This window comes from Oncorhynchus keta, chromosome 2, assembly GCF_023373465.1.
Source record: "Oncorhynchus keta strain PuntledgeMale-10-30-2019 chromosome 2, Oket_V2, whole genome shotgun sequence".
Taxonomy (NCBI): Eukaryota; Metazoa; Chordata; class Actinopteri; order Salmoniformes; family Salmonidae; genus Oncorhynchus; species Oncorhynchus keta.
The window spans coordinates 15,378,858-15,401,652 of NC_068422.1; the positions used below are offsets into that span (position 1 = coordinate 15,378,858).

Below are 22,795 nucleotides of genomic sequence, written 5' to 3' on the forward strand. Positions count from 1 at the left end.
TGTACAGCAGGACTTTAGTTAGCCGTCTACCGTATGGACCGATGGACAGCAGAACTTTAGTTAGCCGTCTACCGTATGGACCGATGTACAGCAGAACTTTAGTTAGCCAGCTACCGTATGGACCGATGTACAGCAGGACTTTAGTTGGCCTGCTACCGTATGGACCGATGTACAGCAGGACTTTAGTTAGCCTGCTACCGTATGGACCGATGTACAGGAGAACTTTAGTTAGCCGTCTACCGTATGGACCGATGCACAGCAGAACTTTAGTTAGCCTGCTACCGTATGGACCGATGTACAGAAGGACTTTAGTTAGCCTGCTACCGTATGGACCGATGCACAGCAGAACTTTAGTTAGCCTGCTACCGTATGGACCGATGCACAGCAGAACTTTAGTTAGCCTGCTACCGTATGGACCGATGCACAGCAGAACTTTAGTTAGCCTGCTACCGTATGGACCGTTGTACAGCAGGACTTTAGTTAGCCGTCTACCGTATGGACCGATGCACAGCAGAACTTTAGTTAGCCGTCTACCATATGGACCGTTGTACAGCAGGGTTTTAGTTAGCCTGCTACCGTATGGACCGTTGTACAGCAGAACTTTAGTTAGCCGTCTACCGTATGGACCGATGCACAGCAGAACTTTAGTTAGCTGTCTACCGTATGGACCGATGTACAGCAGGACTTTAGTTAGCCAGCTACCGTATGGACAGATGTACAGCAGGACTTTAGTTAGCCGTCTACCGTATGGACCGATGCACAGCAGAACTTTAGTTAGCCTGCTACCGTATGGACCGATGTACAGCAGAACTTTAGTTAGCCGTCTACCATATGGACCGATGTACAGCAGGGCTTTAGTTAGCCTGCTACCGTATGGACCGATGTACAGCAGGACTTTAGTTAGCCAGCTACCGTATGGACAGATGTACAGCAGGACTTTAGTTAGCCTGCTACCGTATGGACCGATGCACAGCAGAACTTTAGTTAGCCTGCTACCGTATGGACCGATGTACAGCAGAACTTTAGTTAGCCAGCTACCGTATGGACCGATGTACAGCAGGACTTTAGTTGGCCTGCTACCGTATGGACCGATGTACAGCAGGACTTTAGTTAGCCTGCTACCGTATGGACCGATGTACAGGAGAACTTTAGTTAGCCGTCTACCGTATGGACCGATGCACAGCAGAACTTTAGTTAGCCTGCTACCGTATGGACCGATGTACAGAAGGACTTTAGTTAGCCTGCTACCGTATGGACCGATGCACAGCAGAACTTTAGTTAGCCTGCTACCGTATGGACCGATGCACAGCAGAACTTTAGTTAGCCTGCTACCGTATGGACCGATGCACAGCAGAACTTTAGTTAGCCTGCTACCGTATGGACCGTTGTACAGCAGGACTTTAGTTAGCCGTCTACCGTATGGACCGATGCACAGCAGAACTTTAGTTAGCCGTCTACCATATGGACCGATGTACAGCAGGGTTTTAGTTAGCCTGCTACCGTATGGACCGTTGTACAGCAGAACTTTAGTTAGCCGTCTACCGTATGGACCGATGCACAGCAGAACTTTAGTTAGCTGTCTACCGTATGGACCGATGTACAGCAGGACTTTAGTTAGCCAGCTACCGTATGGACAGATGTACAGCAGGACTTTAGTTAGCCGTCTACCGTATGGACCGATGCACAGCAGAACTTTAGTTAGCCTGCTACCGTATGGACCGATATGTACAGCAGAACTTTAGTTAGCCGTCTACCATATGGACCGATGTACAGCAGGGCTTTAGTTAGCCTGCTACCGTATGGACCGATGTACAGCAGGACTTTAGTTAGCCAGCTACCGTATGGACAGATGTACAGCAGGACTTTAGTTAGCCTGCTACCGTATGGACCGATGCACAGCAGAACTTTAGTTAGCCTGCTACTGTATGGACCGATGTACAGCAGAACTTTAGTTAGCCGTCTACCATATGGACCGATGTACAGCAAGACTTTAGTTAGCCTGCTACCGTATGGACCGATGTACAGCAGAACTTTAGTAAGCCAGCTACCGTATGGACCGATGTACAGCAGGACTTTAGTTGGCCTGCTACCGTATGGACCGATGTACAGCAGGACTTTAGTTAGCCTGCTACCGTATGGACCGATGTACAGCAGGACTTTAGTTAGCCAGCTACCGTATGGACCGATGTACAGCAGAACTTTAGTTAGCCGTCTACCATATGGACCGATGTACAGCAGGGCTTTAGTTAGCCTGCTACCGTATGGACCGTTGTACAGCAGGACGTTAATTAGCCGTCTACCGTATGGACCGATGTACAGCAAGACTTTAGTTAGCCTGCTACCGTATGGACCGATGTACAGCAGAACTTTAGTAAGCCAGCTACCGTATGGACCAATGTACAGCAGGACTTTATTTGGCCTGCTACCGTATGGACCGATGTACAGCAGGACTTTAGTTAGCCTGCTACCGTATGGACCGATGCACAGCAGAACTTTAGTTAGCCGTCTACCGTATGGACCGATGCACAGCAGAACTTTAGTTAGCCGTCTACCGTATGGACCGATGTACAGCAGAACTTTAGTTAGCCGTCTACCGTATGGACCGATGCACAACAGAACTTTAGTTAGCCGTCGACCGTATGGACCGATGTACAGCAGAACTTTAGTTAGCCGTCTACCGTATGGACCGATGCACAGCAGAACTTTAGTTAGCCTGCTACCGTATGGACCGATGCACAGCAGAACTTTAGCTAGCCTGCTACCGTATGGACCGATGCACAGCAGAACTTTAGTTAGCCTGCTACCGTATGGACCGTTGTACAGCAGGACTTTAGTTAGCCGTCTACCGTATGGACCGATGCACAGCAGAACTTTAGTTAGCCGTCTACCATATGGACCGATGTACAGCAGGGTTTTAGTTAGCCTGCTACCGTATGGACCGTTGTACAGCAGAACTTTAGTTAGCCGTCTACCGTATGGACCGATGCACAGCAGAACTTTAGTTAGCTGTCTACCGTATGGACCGATGTACAGCAGGACTTTAGTTAGCCAGCTACCGTATGGACAGATGTACAGCAGGACTTTAGTTAGCCGTCTACCGTATGGACCGATGCACAGCAGAACTTTAGTTAGCCTGCTACCGTATGGACCGATGTACAGCAGAACTTTAGTTAGCCGTCTACCATATGGACCGATGTACAGCAGGGCTTTAGTTAGCCTGCTACCGTATGGACCGATGTACAGCAGGACTTTAGTTAGCCAGCTACCGTATGGACAGATGTACAGCAGGACTTTAGTTAGCCTGCTACCGTATGGACCGATGCACAGCAGAACTTTAGTTAGCCTGCTACTGTATGGACCGATGTACAGCAGAACTTTAGTTAGCCGTCTACCATATGGACCGATGTACAGCAAGACTTTAGTTAGCCTGCTACCGTATGGACCGATGTACAGCAGAACTTTAGTAAGCCAGCTACCGTATGGACCGATGTACAGCAGGACTTTAGTTGGCCTGCTACCGTATGGACCGATGTACAGCAGGACTTTAGTTAGCCTGCTACCGTATGGACCGATGTACAGCAGGACTTTAGTTAGCCAGCTACCGTATGGACCGATGTACAGCAGAACTTTAGTTAGCCGTCTACCATATAGACCGATGTACAGCAGGGCTTTAGTTAGCCTGCTACCGTATGGACCGTTGTACAGCAGGACGTTAATTAGCCGTCTACCGTATGGACCGATGTACAGCAAGACTTTAGTTAGCCTGCTACCGTATGGACCGATGTACAGCAGAACTTTAGTAAGCCAGCTACCGTATGGACCAATGTACAGCAGGACTTTATTTGGCCTGCTACCGTATGGACCGATGTACAGCAGGACTTTAGTTAGCCAGCTACCGTATGGACCGATGTACAGCAGAACTTTAGTTAGCCGTGTACCGTATGGACCGATGTACAGCAGAACTTTAGTTAGCCGTCTACCGTATGGACCGATGCACAGCAGAACTTTAGTTAGCCGTCTACCGTATGGACCGATGTACAGCAGAACTTTAGTTAGCCGTCTACCGTATGGACCGATGCACAACAGAACTTTAGTTAGCCGTCGACCGTATGGACCGATGTACAGCAGAACTTTAGTTAGCCGTCTACCGTATGGACCGATGCACAGCAGAACTTTAGTTAGCCTGCTACCGTATGGACCGATGCACAGCAGAACTTTAGTTAGCCTGCTACCGTATGGACCGATGCACAGCAGAACTTTAGTTAGCCTGCTACCGTATGGACCGTTGTACAGCAGGACTTTAGTTAGCCGTCTACCGTATGGACCGATGCACAGCAGAACTTTAGTTAGCCGTCTACCATATGGACCGATGTACAGCAGGGTTTTAGTTAGCCTGCTACCGTATGGACCGTTGTACAGCAGAACTTTAGTTAGCCGTCTACCGTATGGACCGATGCACAGCAGAACTTTAGTTAGCTGTCTACCGTATGGACCGATGTACAGCAGGACTTTAGTTAGCCAGCTACCGTATGGACAGATGTACAGCAGGACTTTAGTTAGCCGTCTACCGTATGGACCGATGCACAGCAGAACTTTAGTTAGCCTGCTACCGTATGGACCGATGTACAGCAGAACTTTAGTTAGCCGTCTACCATATGGACCGATGTACAGCAGGGCTTTAGTTAGCCTGCTACCGTATGGACCGATGTACAGCAGGACTTTAGTTAGCCAGCTACCGTATGGACAGATGTACAGCAGGACTTTAGTTAGCCTGCTACCGTATGGACCGATGCACAGCAGAACTTTAGTTAGCCTGCTACTGTATGGACCGATGTACAGCAGAACTTTAGTTAGCCGTCTACCATATGGACCGATGTACAGCAAGACTTTAGTTAGCCTGCTACCGTATGGACCGATGTACAGCAGAACTTTAGTAAGCCAGCTACCGTATGGACCGATGTACAGCAGGACTTTAGTTGGCCTGCTACCGTATGGACCGATGTACAGCAGGACTTTAGTTAGCCTGCTACCGTATGGACCGATGTACAGCAGGACTTTAGTTAGCCTGCTACCGTATGGACCGATGTACAGCAGAACTTTAGTTAGCCGTCTACCATATAGACCGATGTACAGCAGGGCTTTAGTTAGCCTGCTACCGTATGGACCGTTGTACAGCAGGACTTTAGTTAGCCGTCTACCGTATGGACCGATGCACAGCAGAACTTTAGTTAGCCGTCTACCATATGGACCGATGTACAGCAGGGTTTTAGTTAGCCTGCTACCGTATGGACCGTTGTACAGCAGAACTTTAGTTAGCCGTCTACCGTATGGACCGATGCACAGCAGAACTTTAGTTAGCTGTCTACCGTATGGACCGATGTACAGCAGGACTTTAGTTAGCCAGCTACCGTATGGACAGATGTACAGCAGGACTTTAGTTAGCCGTCTACCGTATGGACCGATGCACAGCAGAACTTTAGTTAGCCTGCTACCGTATGGACCGATGTACAGCAGAACTTTAGTTTGCCGTCTACCATATGGACCGATGTACAGCAGGGCTTTAGTTAGCCTGCTACCGTATGGACCGATGTACAGCAGGACTTTAGTTAGCCAGCTACCGTATGGACAGATGTACAGCAGGACTTTAGTTAGCCTGCTACCGTATGGACCGATGCACAGCAGAACTTTAGTTAGCCTGCTACTGTATGGACCGATGTACAGCAGAACTTTAGTTAGCCGTCTACCATATGGACCGATGTACAGCAAGGCTTTAGTTAGCCTGCTACCGTATGGACCGTTGTACAGCAGGACGTTAATTAGCCGTCTACCGTATGGACCGATGTACAGCAAGACTTTAGTTAGCCTGCTACCGTATGGACCGATGTACAGCAGAACTTTAGTAAGCCAGCTACCGTATGGACCAATGTACAGCAGGACTTTATTTGGCCTGCTACCGTATGGACCGATGTACAGCAGGACTTTAGTTAGCCTGCTACCGTATGGACCGATGTACAGCAGGACTTTAGTTAGCCAGCTACCGTATGGACCGATGTACAGCAGAACTTTAGTTAGCCGTCTACCGTATGGACCGATGTACAGCAGAACTTTAGTTAGCCGTCTACCGTATGGACCGATGCACAGCAGAACTTTAGTTAGCCGTCTACCGTATGGACCGATGTACAGCAGAACTTTAGTTAGCCGTCTACCGTATGGACCGATGCACAACAGAACTTTAGTTAGCCGTCGACCGTATGGACCGATGTACAGCAGAACTTTAGTTAGCCGTCTACCGTATGGACCGATGCACAGCAGAACTTTAGTTAGCTGTCTACCGTATGGACCGATGTACAGCAGAACTTTAGTTAGCCGTCTACCGTATGGACCGATGTACAGCAGAACTTTAGTTAGCCGTCTACCGTATGGACCGATGCACAACAGAACTTTAGTTAGCCAGCTACCGTATGGACCGATGTACAGCAGGACTTTAGTTAGCCGTCTACCATATGGACCGATGTACAGCAGGGCTTTAGTTAGCCTGCTACCGTATGGACCGTTGTACAGCAGGACTTTAGTTAGCCAGCTACCGTATGGACCGATGCACAGCAGAACTTTAGTTAGCCTGCTACCGTATGGACCGATGTACAGCAGAACTTTAGTTAGCCGTCTACCATATGGACCGATGTACAGCAGGGCTTTAGTTAGCCTGCTACCGTATGGACCGTTGTACAGCAGAACTTTAGTTAGCCGTCTACCGTATGGACCGATGTACAGCAGAACTTTAGTTAGCCGTCTACCGTATGGACCGATGCACAGCAGAACTTTAGTTAGCCGTCGACCGTATGGACCGATGTATAGCAGAACTTTAGTTAGCCGTCTACCGTATGGACCATGTATAGCAGAACTTTAGTTAGCAAGCTACCGTATGGACCGATGCACAGCAGAACTTTAGTTAGCCTGCTACCGTATGGACCGATGTACAGCAGAACTTTAGTTAGCCGTCTACCATATGGACCGATGTACAGCAGGGCTTTAGTTAGCCTGCTACCATATGGACCGATGCACAGCAGAACTTTAGTTAGCCTGCTACCGTATGGACCGATGCACAGCAGAACTTTAGTTAGCCTGCTACCGTATGGACCGATGTACAGAAGGACTTTAGTTAGCCGTCTACCGTATGGACCGATGCACAGCAGAACTTTAGTTAGCCGTCTACCGTATGGACCGATGTACAGCAGAACTTTAGTTAGCCGTCTACCATATGGACCGATGCACAACGGAACTTTAGTTAGCCAGCTACCGTATGGACCGATGTACAGCAGGACTTTAGTTAGCCAGCTACCATATGGACCGATGTACAGCAGGGCTTTAGTTAGCCTGCTACCGTATGGACCGATGTACAGCAGAACTTTAGTTAGCCAGCTACCGTATGCACCGATGTACAGCAGGACTTTAGTTAGCCAGCTACCATATGGACCGATGTACAGCAGGGCTTTAGTTAGCCGTCTACCGTATGGACAGATGCACAGCAGAACTTTAGTTAGCCGTCTACCATATGGACCGATGTACAGCAGGGCTTTAGTTAGCCTGCTACCGTATGGACCGTTGTACAGCAGGACTTTAGTTAGCCAGCTACCGTATGGACCGATGCACAGCAGAACTTTAGTTAGCCTGCTACCGTATGGACCGATGTACAGCAGAACTTTAGTTAGCCGTCTACCATATGGACCGATGTACAGAAGGACTTTAGTTAGCCGTCTACCGTATGGACCGATGCACAGCAGAACTTTAGTTAGCCGTCTACCGTATGGACCGATGTACAGCAGAACTTTAGTTAGCCGTCTACCATATGGACCGATGCACAACGGAACTTTAGTTAGCCAGCTACCGTATGGACCGATGTACAGCAGGACTTTAGTTAGCCAGCTACCATATGGACCGATGTACAGCAGGGCTTTAGTTAGCCTGCTACCGTATGGACCGATGTACAGCAGAACTTTAGTTAGCCGTCTACCATATGGACCGATGTACAGCAGGGCTTTAGTTAGCCTGCTACCGTATGGACCGTTGTACAGCAGGACTTTAGTTAGCCAGCTACCGTATGGACCGATGCACAGCAGAACTTTAGTTAGCCTGCTACCGTATGGACCGATGTACAGCAGAACTTTAGTTAGCCGTCTACCATATGGACCGATGTACAGCAGGGCTTTAGTTAGCCTGCTACCGTATGGACCGTTGTACAGCAGAACTTTAGTTAGCCGTCTACTGTATGGACCGATGTACAGCAGAACTTTATTTAGCCGTCTACCGTATGGACAGATGCACAGCAGAACTTTAGTTAGCCGTCTACCATATGGACCGATGTACAGCAGGGCTTTAGTTAGCCGTCTACCGTATGGACCGATGTACAGCAGAACTTTAGTTAGCCGTCTACCATATGGACCGATGCACAACGGAACTTTAGTTAGCCAGCTACCGTATGGACCGATGTACAGCAGGACTTTAGTTAGCCAGCTACCATATGGACCGATGTACAGCAGGGCTTTAGTTAGCCTGCTACCGTATGGACCGATGTACAGCAGAACTTTAGTTAGCCGTCTACCATATGGACCGATGTACAGCAGGGCTTTAGTTAGCCTGCTACCGTATGGACCGTTGTACAGCAGGACTTTAGTTAGCCAGCTACCGTATGGACCGATGCACAGCAGAACTTTAGTTAGCCTGCTACCGTATGGACCGATGTACAGCAGAACTTTAGTTAGCCGTCTACCATATGGACCGATGTACAGCAGGGCTTTAGTTAGCCTGCTACCGTATGGACCGTTGTACAGCAGAACTTTAGTTAGCCGTCTACTGTATGGACCGATGTACAGCAGAACTTTATTTAGCCGTCTACCGTATGGACAGATGCACAGCAGAACTTTAGTTAGCCGTCTACCATATGGACCGATGTACAGCAGGGCTTTAGTTAGCCTGCTACCGTATGGACCGTTGTACAGCAGGACCTTAGTTAGCCAGCTACCGTATGGACCGATGCACAGCAGAACTTTAGTTAGCCTGCTACCGTATGGACCGATGTACAGCAGAACTTTAGTTAGCCGTCTACCATATGGACCGATGTACAGCAGGGCTTTAGTTAGCCTGCTACCGTATGGACCGTTGTACAGCAGAACTTTAGTTAGCCGTCTACTGTATGGACCGATGTACAGCAGAACTTTATTTAGCCGTCTACCGTATGGACCGATGCACAGCAGAACTTTAGTTAGCCGTCGACCGTATGGACCGATGTATAGCAGAACTTTAGTTAGCCGTCTACCGTATGGACCGATGTATAGCAGAACTTTAGTTAGCAAGCTACCGTATGGACCGATGCACAGCAGAACTTTAGTTAGCCTGCCACCGTATGGACCGATGTACAGCAGAACTTTAGTTAGCCGTCTACCATATGTACCGATGTACAGCAGGGCTTTAGTTAGCCTGCTACCGTATGGACCGTTGTACAGCAGGACTTTAGTCAGCCAGCTACCGTATGGACAGATGTACAGCAGGACTTTAGTTAGCCTGCTACCGTATGGACCGATGCACAGCAGAACTTTAGTTAGCCTGCTACCGTATGGACAGATGTACAGCAGAACTTTAGTTAGCCTGCTACCGTATGGACCGATGTACAGCAGAACTTTAGTTAGCCGTCTACCATATGGACCGATGTACAGCAGGTCTTTAGTTAGCCTGCTACCGTATGGACCGTTGTACAGCAGGACTTTAGTCAGCCAGCTACCGTATGGACAGATGTACAGCAGGACTTTAGTTAGCCTGCTACCGTATGGACCGATGCACAGCAGAACTTTAGTTAGCCTGCTACCGTATGGACCGATGTACAGCAGAACTTTAGTTAGCCGTCTACCGTATGGACCGATGTACAGCAGGGCTTTAGTTAGCCTGCTACCGTATGGACCGTTGTACAGCAGGACTTTAGTTAGCCGTCTACCGTATGGACCGATGTACAGCAGAACTTTAGTTAGCCTGCTACCGTATGGACCGATGTACAGCAGGACTTTAGTTAGCCGTCTACCGTATGGACCGATGCACAGCAGAACTTTAGTTAGCCGTCTACCGTATGGACCGATGTACAGCAGAACTTTAGTTAGCCGTCTACCGTATGGACCGATGCACAGCAGAACTTTAGTTAGCCTGCTACCGTATGGACCGATGTACAGCAGAACTTTAGTTAGCCATCTACCATATGGACCGATGTTTACAGCAGGGCTTTAGTTAGCCTGCTACCGTATGGACTGTTGTACAGCAGGACTTTAGTTAGCCGTCTACCGTATGGACCGATGTACAGCAGAACTTTAGTTAGCCTGCTACCGTATGGACCGATGTACAGCAGGACTTTAGTTAGCCTGCTACCGTATGGACCGATGTACAGCAGGACTTTAGTTAGCCAGCTACCGTATGGACCGATGTACAGCAGGGCTTTAGTTAGCCTGCTACCGTATGGACCGATGTACAGCAGAACTTTAGTTAGCCAGCTACCGTATGCACCGATGTACAGCAGGACTTTAGTTAGCCAGCTACCATATGGACCGATGTACAGCAGGGCTTTAGTTAGCCGTCTACCGTATGGACAGATGCACAGCAGAACTTTAGTTAGCCGTCTACCATATGGACCGATGTACAGCAGGGCTTTAGTTAGCCTGCTACCGTATGGACCGTTGTACAGCAGGACTTTAGTTAGCCAGCTACCGTATGGACCGATGCACAGCAGAACTTTAGTTAGCCTGCTACCGTATGGACCGATGTACAGCAGAACTTTAGTTAGCCGTCTACCATATGGACCGATGTACAGCAGGGCTTTAGTTAGCCTGCTACCGTATGGACCGTTGTACAGCAGAACTTTAGTTAGCCGTCTACTGTATGGACCGATGTACAGCAGAACTTTATTTAGCCGTCTACCGTATGGACCGATGCACAGCAGAACTTTAGTTAGCCGTCGACCGTATGGACCGATGTATAGCAGAACTTTAGTTAGCCGTCTACCGTATGGACCGATGTATAGCAGAACTTTAGTTAGCAAGCTACCGTATGGACCGATGCACAGCAGAACTTTAGTTAGCCTGCTACCGTATGGACCGATGTACAGCAGAACTTTAGTTAGAACTTTAGTTAGCCTGCTACCGTATGGACCGATGTACAGCAGGACTTTAGTTAGCCAGCTACCGTATGGAACGATGTACAGCAGAACTTTAGTTAGCCAGCTACCGTATGGACCGATGTACAGCAGAACTTTAGTTAGCCGTCTACCGTATGGACCGATGTACAGCAGAACTTTAGTTAGCCGTCTACCGTATGGATCGATGTACAGCAGAATTTTAGTTAGCCTGCTACCGTATGGACCGATGTACAGCAGGACTTTAGTTAGCCTGCTACCGTATGGAACGATGTACAGCAGAACTTTAGTTAGCCAGCTACCGTATGGACCGATGTACAGCAGAACTTTAGTTAGCCTGCTACCGTATGGAACGATGTACAGCAGAACTTTAGTTAGCCGTCTACCGTATGGACCGATGCACAGCAGAACTTTAGTTAGCCGTCTACCGTATGGACCGATGTACAGCAGAACTTTCGTTAGCCGTCTACCGTATGGACCGATGCACAGCAGAACTTTAGTTAGCCTGCTACCGTATGGAACGATGTACAGCAGAACTTTTGTTAGCCAGATACCGTATGGACCGATGTACAGCAGAACTTTAGTTAGCCGTCTACCGTATGGACCGATGTACAGCAGAACTTTAGTTAGCCGTCTACCGTATGGACCGATGCACAGCAGAACTTTAGTTAGCCGTCTACCGTATGGACCGATGCACAGCAGAACTTTAGTTAGCCGTCTACCGTATGGACCGATGTACAGCAGAACTTTAGTTAGCCGTCTACCGTATGGACCGATGCACAGCAGAACTTTAGTTAGCCGTCTACCGTATGGACCGATGTACAGCAGAACTTTAGTTAGCCGTCTACCGTATGGACCGATGCACAACAAAACTTTAGTTAGCCGTCGACCGTATGGACCGATGTACAGCAGAACTTTAGTTAGCCGTCTACCATATGGACCAATGTACAGCAGGGCTTTAGTTAGCCTGCTACCGTATGGACCGTTGTACAGCAGAACTTTAGTTAGCCGTCTACCGTATGGACCGATGCACAGCAGAACTTTAGTTAGCCGTCTACCGTATGGACCGATGCACAGCAGAACTTTAGTTAGCCGTCGACCGTATGGACCGATGTACAGCAGAACTTTAGTTAGCCGTCTACCATATGGACCGATGTACAGCAGGGCTTTAGTTAGCCTGCTACCGTATGGACCGTTGTATAGCAGGACTTTAGTCAGCCAGCTACCGTATGGACAGATGTACAGCAGGACTTTAGTTAGCCTGCTACCGTATGGACCGATGCACAGCAGAACTTTAGTTAGCCTGCCACCGTATGAAACCGATGCACAGCAGAACTTTAGTTAGCCTGCTTCCGTATGGACCGATGCACAGCAGAACTTTAGTTAGCCTGCTACCGTATGGACCGATGTACAGCAGAACTTTAGTTAGCCGTCTACCGTAGGGACCGATGTACAGCAGGAGTTTAGTTAGCCTGCTACCGTATGGACCGATGCACAGCAGAACTTTAGTTAGCCTGCCACCGTATGAAACCGATGCACAGCAGAACTTTAGTTAGCCTGCTTCCGTATGGACCGATGCACAGCAGAACTTTAGTTAGCCGTCTACCGTATGGACCGATGTACAGCAGAACTTTAGTTAGCCGTCTACCATATGGACCAATGTACAGCAGGGCTTTAGTTAGCCTGCTACCGTATGGACCGTTGTACAGCAGAACTTTAGTTAGCCGTCTACCGTATGGACCGATGCACAGCAGAACTTTAGTTAGCCGTCTACCGTATGGACCGATGTACAGCAGAACTTTAGTTAGCCGTCTACCGTATGGACCGATGCACAGCAGAACTTTAGTTAGCCGTCGACCGTATGGACCGATGTATAGCAGAACTTTAGTTAGCCGGCTACCGTATGGACCGATGTATAGCAGAACTTTAGTTAGCAAGCTACCGTATGGACCGATGCACAGCAGAACTTTAGTTAGCCGTCGACCGTATGGACCGATGTACAGCAGAACTTTAGTTAGCCGTCTACCATATGGACCGATGTACAGCAGGGCTTTAGTTAGCCTGCTACCGTATGGACAGATGTACAGCAGGACTTTAGTTAGCCTGCTACCGTATGGACCGATGCACAGCAGAACTTTAGTTAGCCTGCCACCGTATGAAACCGATGCACAGCAGAACTTTAGTTAGCCTGCTTCCGTATGGACCGATGCACAGCAGAACTTTAGTTAGCCTGCTACCGTATGGACCGATGTACAGCAGAACTTTAGTTAGCCGTCTACCGTAGGGACCGATGTACAGCAGGACTTTAGTTAGCTTGCTACCGTATGGACCGATGTACATCAGAACTTTAGTTAGCCAGCTACCGTATGGGCCGATGTACAGCAGAACTTTAGTTAGCCGTCTACCGTATGGACCGATGTACAGCAGAACTTTAGTTAGCCTTCTACCGTATGGACCGATGCACAGCAGAACTTTAGTTAGCCGTCTACCGTATGGACCGATGTACAGCAGAACTTTAGTTAGCCGTCTACCATATGGACCGATGTACAGCAGGGCTTTAGTTAGCCTGCTACCGTATGGACCGTTGTATAGCAGGACTTTAGTCAGCCAGCTACCGTATGGACAGATGTACAGCAGGACTTTAGTTAGCCTGCTACCGTATGGACCGATGCACAACAGGACTTTAGTTAGCCTGCTACCGTATGGACAGATGTACAGCAGGACTTTAGTTAGCCTGCTACCGTATGGACCGATGCACAGCAGAACTTTAGTTAGCCTGCTACCGTATGGACCGATGCACAGCAGAACTTTAGTTAGCCTGCTACCGTATGGACAGATGTACAGCAGGACTTTAGTTAGCCTGCTACCGTATGGACCGATGCACAGCAGAACTTTAGTTAGCCTGCTACCGTATGGACCGATGTACAGCAGAACTTTAGTTAGCCAGCTACCGTATGGACCGATGCACAGCAGAACTTTAGTTAGCCGTCTACCGTATGGACCGATGTACAGCAGAACTTTAGTTAGCCGTCTACCGTATAGACCGATGCACAGCAGAACTTTAGTTAGCCTGCTACCGTATGGACCGTTGTACAGCAGAACTTTAGTTAGCCGTCTACCGTATGGACCGATGTACAGCAGAACTTTAGTTAGCCGTCTACCGTATGGACCGATGCACAACAAAACTTTAGTTAGCCGTCGACCGTATGGACCGATGTACAGCAGAACTTTAGTTAGCCGTCTACCATATGGACCGATGTACAGCAGGGCTTTAGTTGGCCTGCTACCGTATGGACCGTTGTACAGCAGAACTTTAGTTAGCCGTCTACCGTATGGACCGATGTACAGCAGAACTTTAGTTAGCCGTCTACCGTATGGAACGATGCACAGCAGAACTTTAGTTAGCCGTCTACCGTATGGACCGATGTACAGCAGACCTTTAGTTAGCCGTCGACCGTATGGACCGATGTACAGCAGAACTTTAGTTAGCCGTCTACCATATGGACCGATGTACAGCAGGGCTTTAGTTAGCCTGCTACCGTATGGACCGTTGTACAGCAGAACTTTAGTTAGCCGTCTACCGTATGGACCGATGTACAGCAGAACTTTAGTTAGCCGTCTACCGTATGGACCGATGCACAGCAGAACTTTAGTTAGCCGTCTACCGTATGGACCGATGTACAGCAGAACTTTAGTTAGCCGTCTACCGTATGGACAGATGCACAGCAGAACTTTAGTTAGCCGTCGACCGTATGGACCGATGTATAGCAGAACTTTAGTTAGCCGTCTACCGTATGGACCGATGTATAGCAGAACTTTAGTTAGCAAGCTACCGTATGGACCGATGCACAGCAGAACTTTAGTTAGCCTACTACCGTATGGACCGATGTACAGCAGAACTTTAGTTAGCCGTCTACCATATGGACCGATGTACATCAGGACTTTAGTTAGCCTGCTACCGTATGGACCGTTGTACAGCAGGACTTTAGTCAGCCTGCTACCGTATGGACCGATGTACAGCAGGACTTTAGTTAGCCAGCTACCGTATGGACCGATGTACAGCAGAACTTTAGTTAGCCGTCTACCGTATGGACCGATGTACAGCAGAACTTTAGTTAGCCGTCTACCGTATGGACCGATGCACAGCAGAACTTTAGTTAGCCGTCTACCGTATGGACCGATGTACACCAGAACTTTAGTTAGCCGTCTACCGTATGGACCGATGCACAACAAAACTTTAGTTAGCCGTCTACCGTATGGACCGATGTACAGCAGAACTTTAGTTAGCCGTCTACCGTATGGACCGATGCACAGCAGAACTTTAGTTAGCCGTCTACCGTATGGACCGATGTACAGCAGAACTTTAGTTAGCCGTCTACCATATGGACCGATGTACAGCAGGGCTTTAGTTAGCCTGCTACCGTATGGACCGTTGTACAGCAGAACTTTAGTTAGCCGTCTACCGTATGGACCGATGTACAGCAGAACTTTAGTTAGCCGTCTACCATATGGACCGATGTACAGCAGGGCTTTAGTTAGCCTGCTACCGTATGGACCGTTGTATAGCAGGACTTTAGTCAGCCAGCTACCGTATGGACAGATGTACAGCAGGACTTTAGTTAGCCTGCTACCGTATGGACCGAAACACAGCAGAACTTTAGTTAGCCTGCCACCGTATGAAACCGATGCACAGCAGAACTTTAGTTAGCCTGCTTCCGTATGGACCGATGCACAGCAGAACTTTAGTTAGCCTGCTACCGTATGGACCGATGTACAGCAGAACTTTAGTTAGCCGTCTACCGTAGGGACCGATGTACAGCAGGACTTTAGTTAGCTTGCTACCGTATGGACCGTTGTACAGCAGAACTTTAGTTAGCCTGCCACCGTATGAAACCGATGCACAGCAGAACTTTAGTTAGCCTGCTTCCGTATGGACCGATGCACAGCAGAACTTTAGTTAGCCGTCTACCGTATGGACCGATGTACAGCAGAACTTTAGTTAGCCGTCTACCGTATGGACCGATGCACAGCAGATCTTTAGTTAGCCTGCTACCGTATGGACCGTTGTACAGCAGAACTTTAGTTAGCCGTCTACCGTATGGACCGATGTACAGCAGAACTTTAGTTAGCCGTCTACCGTATGGACCGATGTATAGCAGAACTTTAGTTAGCCGTCTACCGTATGGACCGATGTATAGCAGAACTTTAGTTAGCCGTCTACCATATGGACCGATGTACATCAGGGCTTTAGTTAGCCTGCTACCGTATGGACCGTTGTACAGCAGGACTTTAGTCAGCCTGCTACCGTATGGACCGATGTACAGCAGGACTTTAGTTAGCCGTCTACCGTATGGACCGATGTACAGCAGAACTTTAGTTAGCCGTCTACCGTATGGACCGATGCACAGCAGAACTTTAGTTAGCCGTCTACCGTATGGACCGATGTACACCAGAACTTTAGTTAGCCGTCTACCGTATGGACCGATGCACAACAAAACTTTAGTTAGCCGTCGACCGTATGGACCGATGTACAGCAGAACTTTAGTTAGCCGTCTACCATATGGACCGATGTACAGCAGGGCTTTAGTTAGCCTGCTACCGTATGGACCGTTGTACAGCAGGACTTTAGTTAGCCGTCTACCGTATGGACCGATGTACAGCAGAACTTTAGTTAGCCGTCTACCGTATGGACCGATGCACAGCAGAACTTTAGTTAGCCGTCTACCGTATGGACCGATGTACAGCAGAACTTCAGTTAGCCGTCTACCGTATGGACCGATGCACAACAAAACTTTAGTTAGCCGTCGACCGTATGGACCGATGTACAGCAGAACTTTAGTTAGCCGTCTACCATATGGACCGATGTACAGCAGGGCTTTAGTTAGCCTGCTACCGTATGGACCGTTGTACAGCAGGACTTTAGTTAGCCGTCTACCGTATGGACCGATGTACAGCAGAACTTTAGTTAGCCGTCTACCGTATGGACCGATGCACAGCAGAACTTTAGTTAGCCGTCTACCGTATGGACCGATGTACAGCAGAACTTTAGTTAGCCGTCTACCGTATGGACCGATGCACAGCAGATCTTTAGTTAGCCTGCTACCGTATGGACCGTTGTACAGCAGAACTTTAGTTAGCCGTCTACCGTATGGACCGATGTACAGCAGAACTTTAGTTAGCCGTCTACCGTATGGACCGATGCACAACAAAACTTTAGTTAGCCGTCGACCGTATGGACCGATGTACAGCAGAACTTTAGTTAGCCGTCTACCGTATGGACCGATGTACAGCAGAACTTTAGTTAGCCGTCTACCGTATGGAACGATGCACAGCAGAACTTTAGTCATCCGTCTACCGTATGGACCGATGTACAGCAGACCTTTAGTTAGCCGTCGACCGTATGTACCGATGTACAGCAGAACTTTAGTTAGCCGTCTACCATATGGACCGATGTACAGCAGGGCTTTAGTTAGCCTGCTACCGTATGGACCGTTGTACAGCAGAACTTTAGTTAGCCGTCTACCGTATGGACCGATGTACAGCAGAACTTTAGTTAGCCGTCTACCGTATGGACCGATGCACAGCAGAACTTTAGTTAGCCGTCTACCGTATGGACCGATGTACAGCAGAACTTTAGTTAGCCGTCTACCATATGGACAGATGCACAGCAGAACTTTAGTTAGCCGTCGACCGTATGGACCGATGTATAGCAGAACTTTAGTTAGCCGTCTGCCGTATGGACCGATGTATAGCAGAACTTTAGTTAGCAAGCTACCGTATGGACCGATGCACAGCAGAACTTTAGTTAGCCTACTACCGTATGGACCGATGTACAGCAGAACTTTAGTTAGCCGTCTACCATATGGACCGATGTACAGCAGGGCTTTAGTTAGCCTGCTACCGTATGGACCGTTGTACAGCAGGACTTTAGTCAGCCAGCTACCGTATGCACAGATGTACAGCAGGACTTTAATTAGTCTGATACCGTATGGACCGATGCACAGCAGATCTTTAGTTAGCCTGCTACCGTATGGACCGTTGTACAGCAGAACTTTAGTTAGCCGTCTACCGTATGGACCGATGTACAGCAGAACTTTAGTTAGCCGTCTACCGTATGGACCGATGTATAGCAGAACTTTAGTTAGCCGTCTACCGTATGGACCGATGTATAGCAGAACTTTAGTTAGCCGTCTACCATATGGACCGATGTACATCAGGGCTTTAGTTAGCCTGCTACCGTATGGACCGTTGTACAGCAGGACTTTAGTCAGCCTGCTACCGTATGGACCGATGTACAGCAGGACTTTAGTTAGCCGTCTACCGTATGGACCGATGTACAGCAGAACTTTAGTTAGCCGTCTACCGTATGGACCGATGCACAGCAGAACTTTAGTTAGCCGTCTACCGTATGGACCGATGTACACCAGAACTTTAGTTAGCCGTCTACCGTATGGACCGATGCACAACAAAACTTTAGTTAGCCGTCGACCGTATGGACCGATGTACAGCAGAACTTTAGTTAGCCGTCTACCATATGGACCGATGTACAGCAGGGCTTTAGTTAGCCTGCTACCGTATGGACCGTTGTACAGCAGGACTTTAGTTAGCCGTCTACCGTATGGACCGATGTACAGCAGAACTTTAGTTAGCCGTCTACCGTATGGACCGATGCACAGCAGAACTTTAGTTAGCCGTCTACCGTATGGACCGATGTACAGCAGAACTTCAGTTAGCCGTCTACCGTATGGACCGATGCACAACAAAACTTTAGTTAGCCGTCGACCATATGGACCGATGTACAGCAGAACTTTAGTTAGCCGTCTACCATATGGACCGATGTACAGCAGGGCTTTAGTTAGCCTGCTACCGTATGGACCGTTGTACAGCAGGACTTTAGTTAGCCGTCTACCGTATGGACCGATGTACAGCAGAACTTTAGTTAGCCGTCTACCGTATGGACCGATGCACAGCAGAACTTTAGTTAGCCGTCTACCGTATGGACCGATGTACAGCAGAACTTTAGTTAGCCGTCTACCGTATGGACCGATGCACAGCAGATCTTTAGTTAGCCTGCTACCGTATGGACCGTTGTACAGCAGAACTTTAGTTAGCCGTCTACCGTATGGACCGATGTACAGCAGAACTTTAGTTAGCCGTCTACCGTATGGACCGATGCACAACAAAACTTTAGTTAGCCGTCGACCGTATGGACCGATGTACAGCAGAACTTTAGTTAGCCGTCTACCATATGGACCGATGTACAGCAGGGCTTTAGTTAGCCTGCTACCGTATGGACCGTTGTACAGCAGAACTTTAGTTAGCCGTCTACCGTATGGACCGATGTACAGCAGAACTTTAGTTAGCCGTCTACCGTATGGAACGATGCACAGCAGAACTTTAGTCATCCGTCTACCGTATGGACCGATGTACAGCAGACCTTTAGTTAGCCGTCGACCGTATGTACCGATGTACAGCAGAACTTTAGTTAGCCGTCTACCATATGGACCGATGTACAGCAGGGCTTTAGTTAGCCTGCTACCGTATGGACCGTTGTACAGCAGAACTTTAGTTAGCCGTCTACCGTATGGACCGATGTACAGCAGAACTTTAGTTAGCCGTCTACCGTATGGACCGATGCACAGCAGAACTTTAGTTAGCCGTCTACCGTATGGACCGATGTACAGCAGAACTTTAGTTAGCCGTCTACCATATGGACAGATGCACAGCAGAACTTTAGTTAGCCGTCGACCGTATGGACCGATGTATAGCAGAACTTTAGTTAGCCGTCTGCCGTATGGACCGATGTATAGCAGAACTTTAGTTAGCAAGCTACCGTATGGACCGATGCACAGCAGAACTTTAGTTAGCCTACTACCGTATGGACCGATGTACAGCAGAACTTTAGTTAGCCGTCTACCATATGGACCGATGTACAGCAGGGCTTTAGTTAGCCTGCTACCGTATGGACCGTTGTACAGCAGGACTTTAGTCAGCCAGCTACCGTATGCACAGATGTACAGCAGGACTTTAATTAGTCTGATACCGTATGGACCGATGCACAGCAGAACTTTAGTTAGCCGTCTACCGTATGGACCGATGTACAGCAGAACTTTAGTTAGCCATCTACCATATGGACCGATGTACAGCAGGGCTTTAGTTAGCCTGCAACCTTATGGACCGTTGTACAGCAGGACTTTAGTTAGCCAGCTACCGTATGGACAGATGTACAGCAGGACTTTAGTTAGCCTGCTACCGTATGGACCGATGCACAGCAGAACTTTAGTTAGCCTGCTACCGTATGAAACCGATGCACAGCAGAACTTTAGTTAGCCTGCTTCCGTATGGACCGATGCACAGCAGAACTTTAGTTAGCCTGCTACCGTATGGACCGATGTACAGCAGAACTTTAGTTAGCCGTCTACCGTAGGGACCGATTTACAGCAGGACTTTAGTTAGCTTGCTACCGTATGGACCGATGTACATCAGAACTTTAGTTAGCCAGCTACCGTATGGGCCGATGTACAGCAGAACTTTAGTTAGCCGTCTACCGTATGGACCGATGCACAGCAGAACTTTAGTTAGCCGTCTACCGTATGGACCGATCTACAGCAGGACTTTAGTTAGCCTGCTACCGTATGGAACGATGTACAGTAGAACTTTAGTTAGCCAGCTACCGTATGGACCGATGCACAGCAGAACTTTAGTTAGCCTGCTACCGTATGAAACCGATGCACGGCAGAACTTTAGTTAGCCTGCTTCCGTATGGACCGATGCACAGCAGAACTTTAGTTAGCCTGCTACCGTATGGACCGATGCACAGCAGAACTTTAGTTAGCCGTCTACCGTATGGACCGATGTACAGCAGAACTTTCGTTAGCCGTCTACCGTATGGACCGATGCACAGCAGAACTTTAGTTAGCCTGCTACCGTATGAACCGATGTACAGCAGGACTTTAGTTAGCCGTCTACCATATGGACCAATGTACAGCAGGGCTTTAGTTAGCCTGCTACCGTATGGACGGTTGTTCAGCAGGACTTTAGTTAGCCTGCTACCGTATGGACCGATGTACAGCAGAACTTTAGTTAGCCATCTACCGTATGGACCGATGTACAGCAGAACTTTCGTTAGCCGTCTACCGTATGGACCGATGCACAGCAGAACTTTAGTTAGCCTGCTACCGTATGGACCGATGTACAGCAGGACTTTAGTTAGCCTGCTACCGTATGGAACGATGTACAGCAGAACTTTAGTTAGCCAGCTACCGTATGGACCGATGTACAGCAGAACTTTAGTTAGCCTGCTACCGTATGGACCGATGTACAGCAGGACTTTAGTTAGCCTGCTACCGTATGGACCGATGTACAGCAGGACTTTAGTTAGCCAGCTACCGTATGGACCGATGTACAGCAGAACTTTAGTTAGCCGTCTACCGTATGAACCAATGCACAGCAGAACTTTAGTTAGCCGTCTACCGTATGGACCGATGCACAGCAGAACTTTAGTTAGCCGTCTACCGTATGGACCGATGCACAACAGAACTTTAGTTAGCCGTCGACCGTATGGACCGATGTACAGCAGAACTTTAGTTAGCCATCTACCGTATGGACCGATGCACAGCAGAACTTTAGTTAGCCAGCTACCGTATGGACCGATGCACAGCAGAACTTTAGTTAGCCTGCTACCGTATGGACCGATGCACAGCAGAACTTTAGTTAGCCAGCTACCGAATGTGCCGATGTACAGCAGAACTTTAGTTAGCCGTCTACCGTATGGACCGATGTACAGCAGGACTTTAGTTAGCTTGCTACCGTATGGACCGATGTACAGCAGAACTTTAGTTAGCCAGCTACCGTATGGGCCGATGTACAGCAGAACTTTAGTTAGCCTGCTACCGTATGGACAGGTTTACAGCAGAACTTTAGTTAGCCTGCTACCGTATGGACCGATGCACAGCAGAACTTTAGTTTGCCTGCTTCCGTATGGACCGATGCACAGCAGAACTTTAGTTTGCCTGCTACCGTATGGACCGATGTACAGCAGAACTTTAGTTAGCCGTCTACCGTATGGACCGATGTACAGCAGGACTTTAGTTAGCCTGCTACCGTATGGACCGATGTACAGCAGAACTTTAGTTAGCCAGCTACTGAATGGGCCGATGTACAGCAGAACTTTAGTTAGCCTGCTACCGTATGGACTGATGTACAGCAGGACTTTAGTTATCCGTCTACCGTATGCACCAATGTACAGCAGGACTTTAGTTAGCCAGCTACCGTATGGACCGATGTACAGCAGAACTTTATTTAGCCGTCTACCGTATGGACCGATGTACAGCAGAACTTTAGTTAGCCGTCTACCGTATGGACCGATGTACAGCAGGACTTTAGATTAATCTATTTTGAGGTCCTATAATAAAGCACATCAAATCAGGTATGTTTTAACCTGTAAATATTCGAACACCTTTTCATGTTCATGACAAATTTCCGCTCGGGTACAATAAAATGAATCCTTATCCAAACCTTTTTGTTTTTCCTCTTCTCAGTTCTTTGTGTTGGACCTAGTTGTAAATAAGAAAAAGCTGAAAGAAATGGACATCTTAACCCAGTTGGAGAAGATAGTGAAGATGGCGG

At 48.4% G+C, this 22,795-nt stretch overlaps 1 protein-coding gene across 1 annotated transcript in view; it reads left to right on the forward strand.

The window, feature by feature from the left end:
- LOC118361003 (choline O-acetyltransferase) overlaps positions 1-22,795 on the forward strand; it is a 73,321-nt gene that overhangs the window by 40,954 nt on the left and 9,572 nt on the right. Inside the window, exon 7 of the mRNA XM_052473010.1 lies at positions 22,708-22,795. This exon is cut by the window's right edge and continues 90 nt beyond it. Within this exon, the coding sequence (XP_052328970.1) occupies positions 22,708-22,795 (88 nt within the window). The remainder of the gene's footprint in view (positions 1-22,707) is intronic.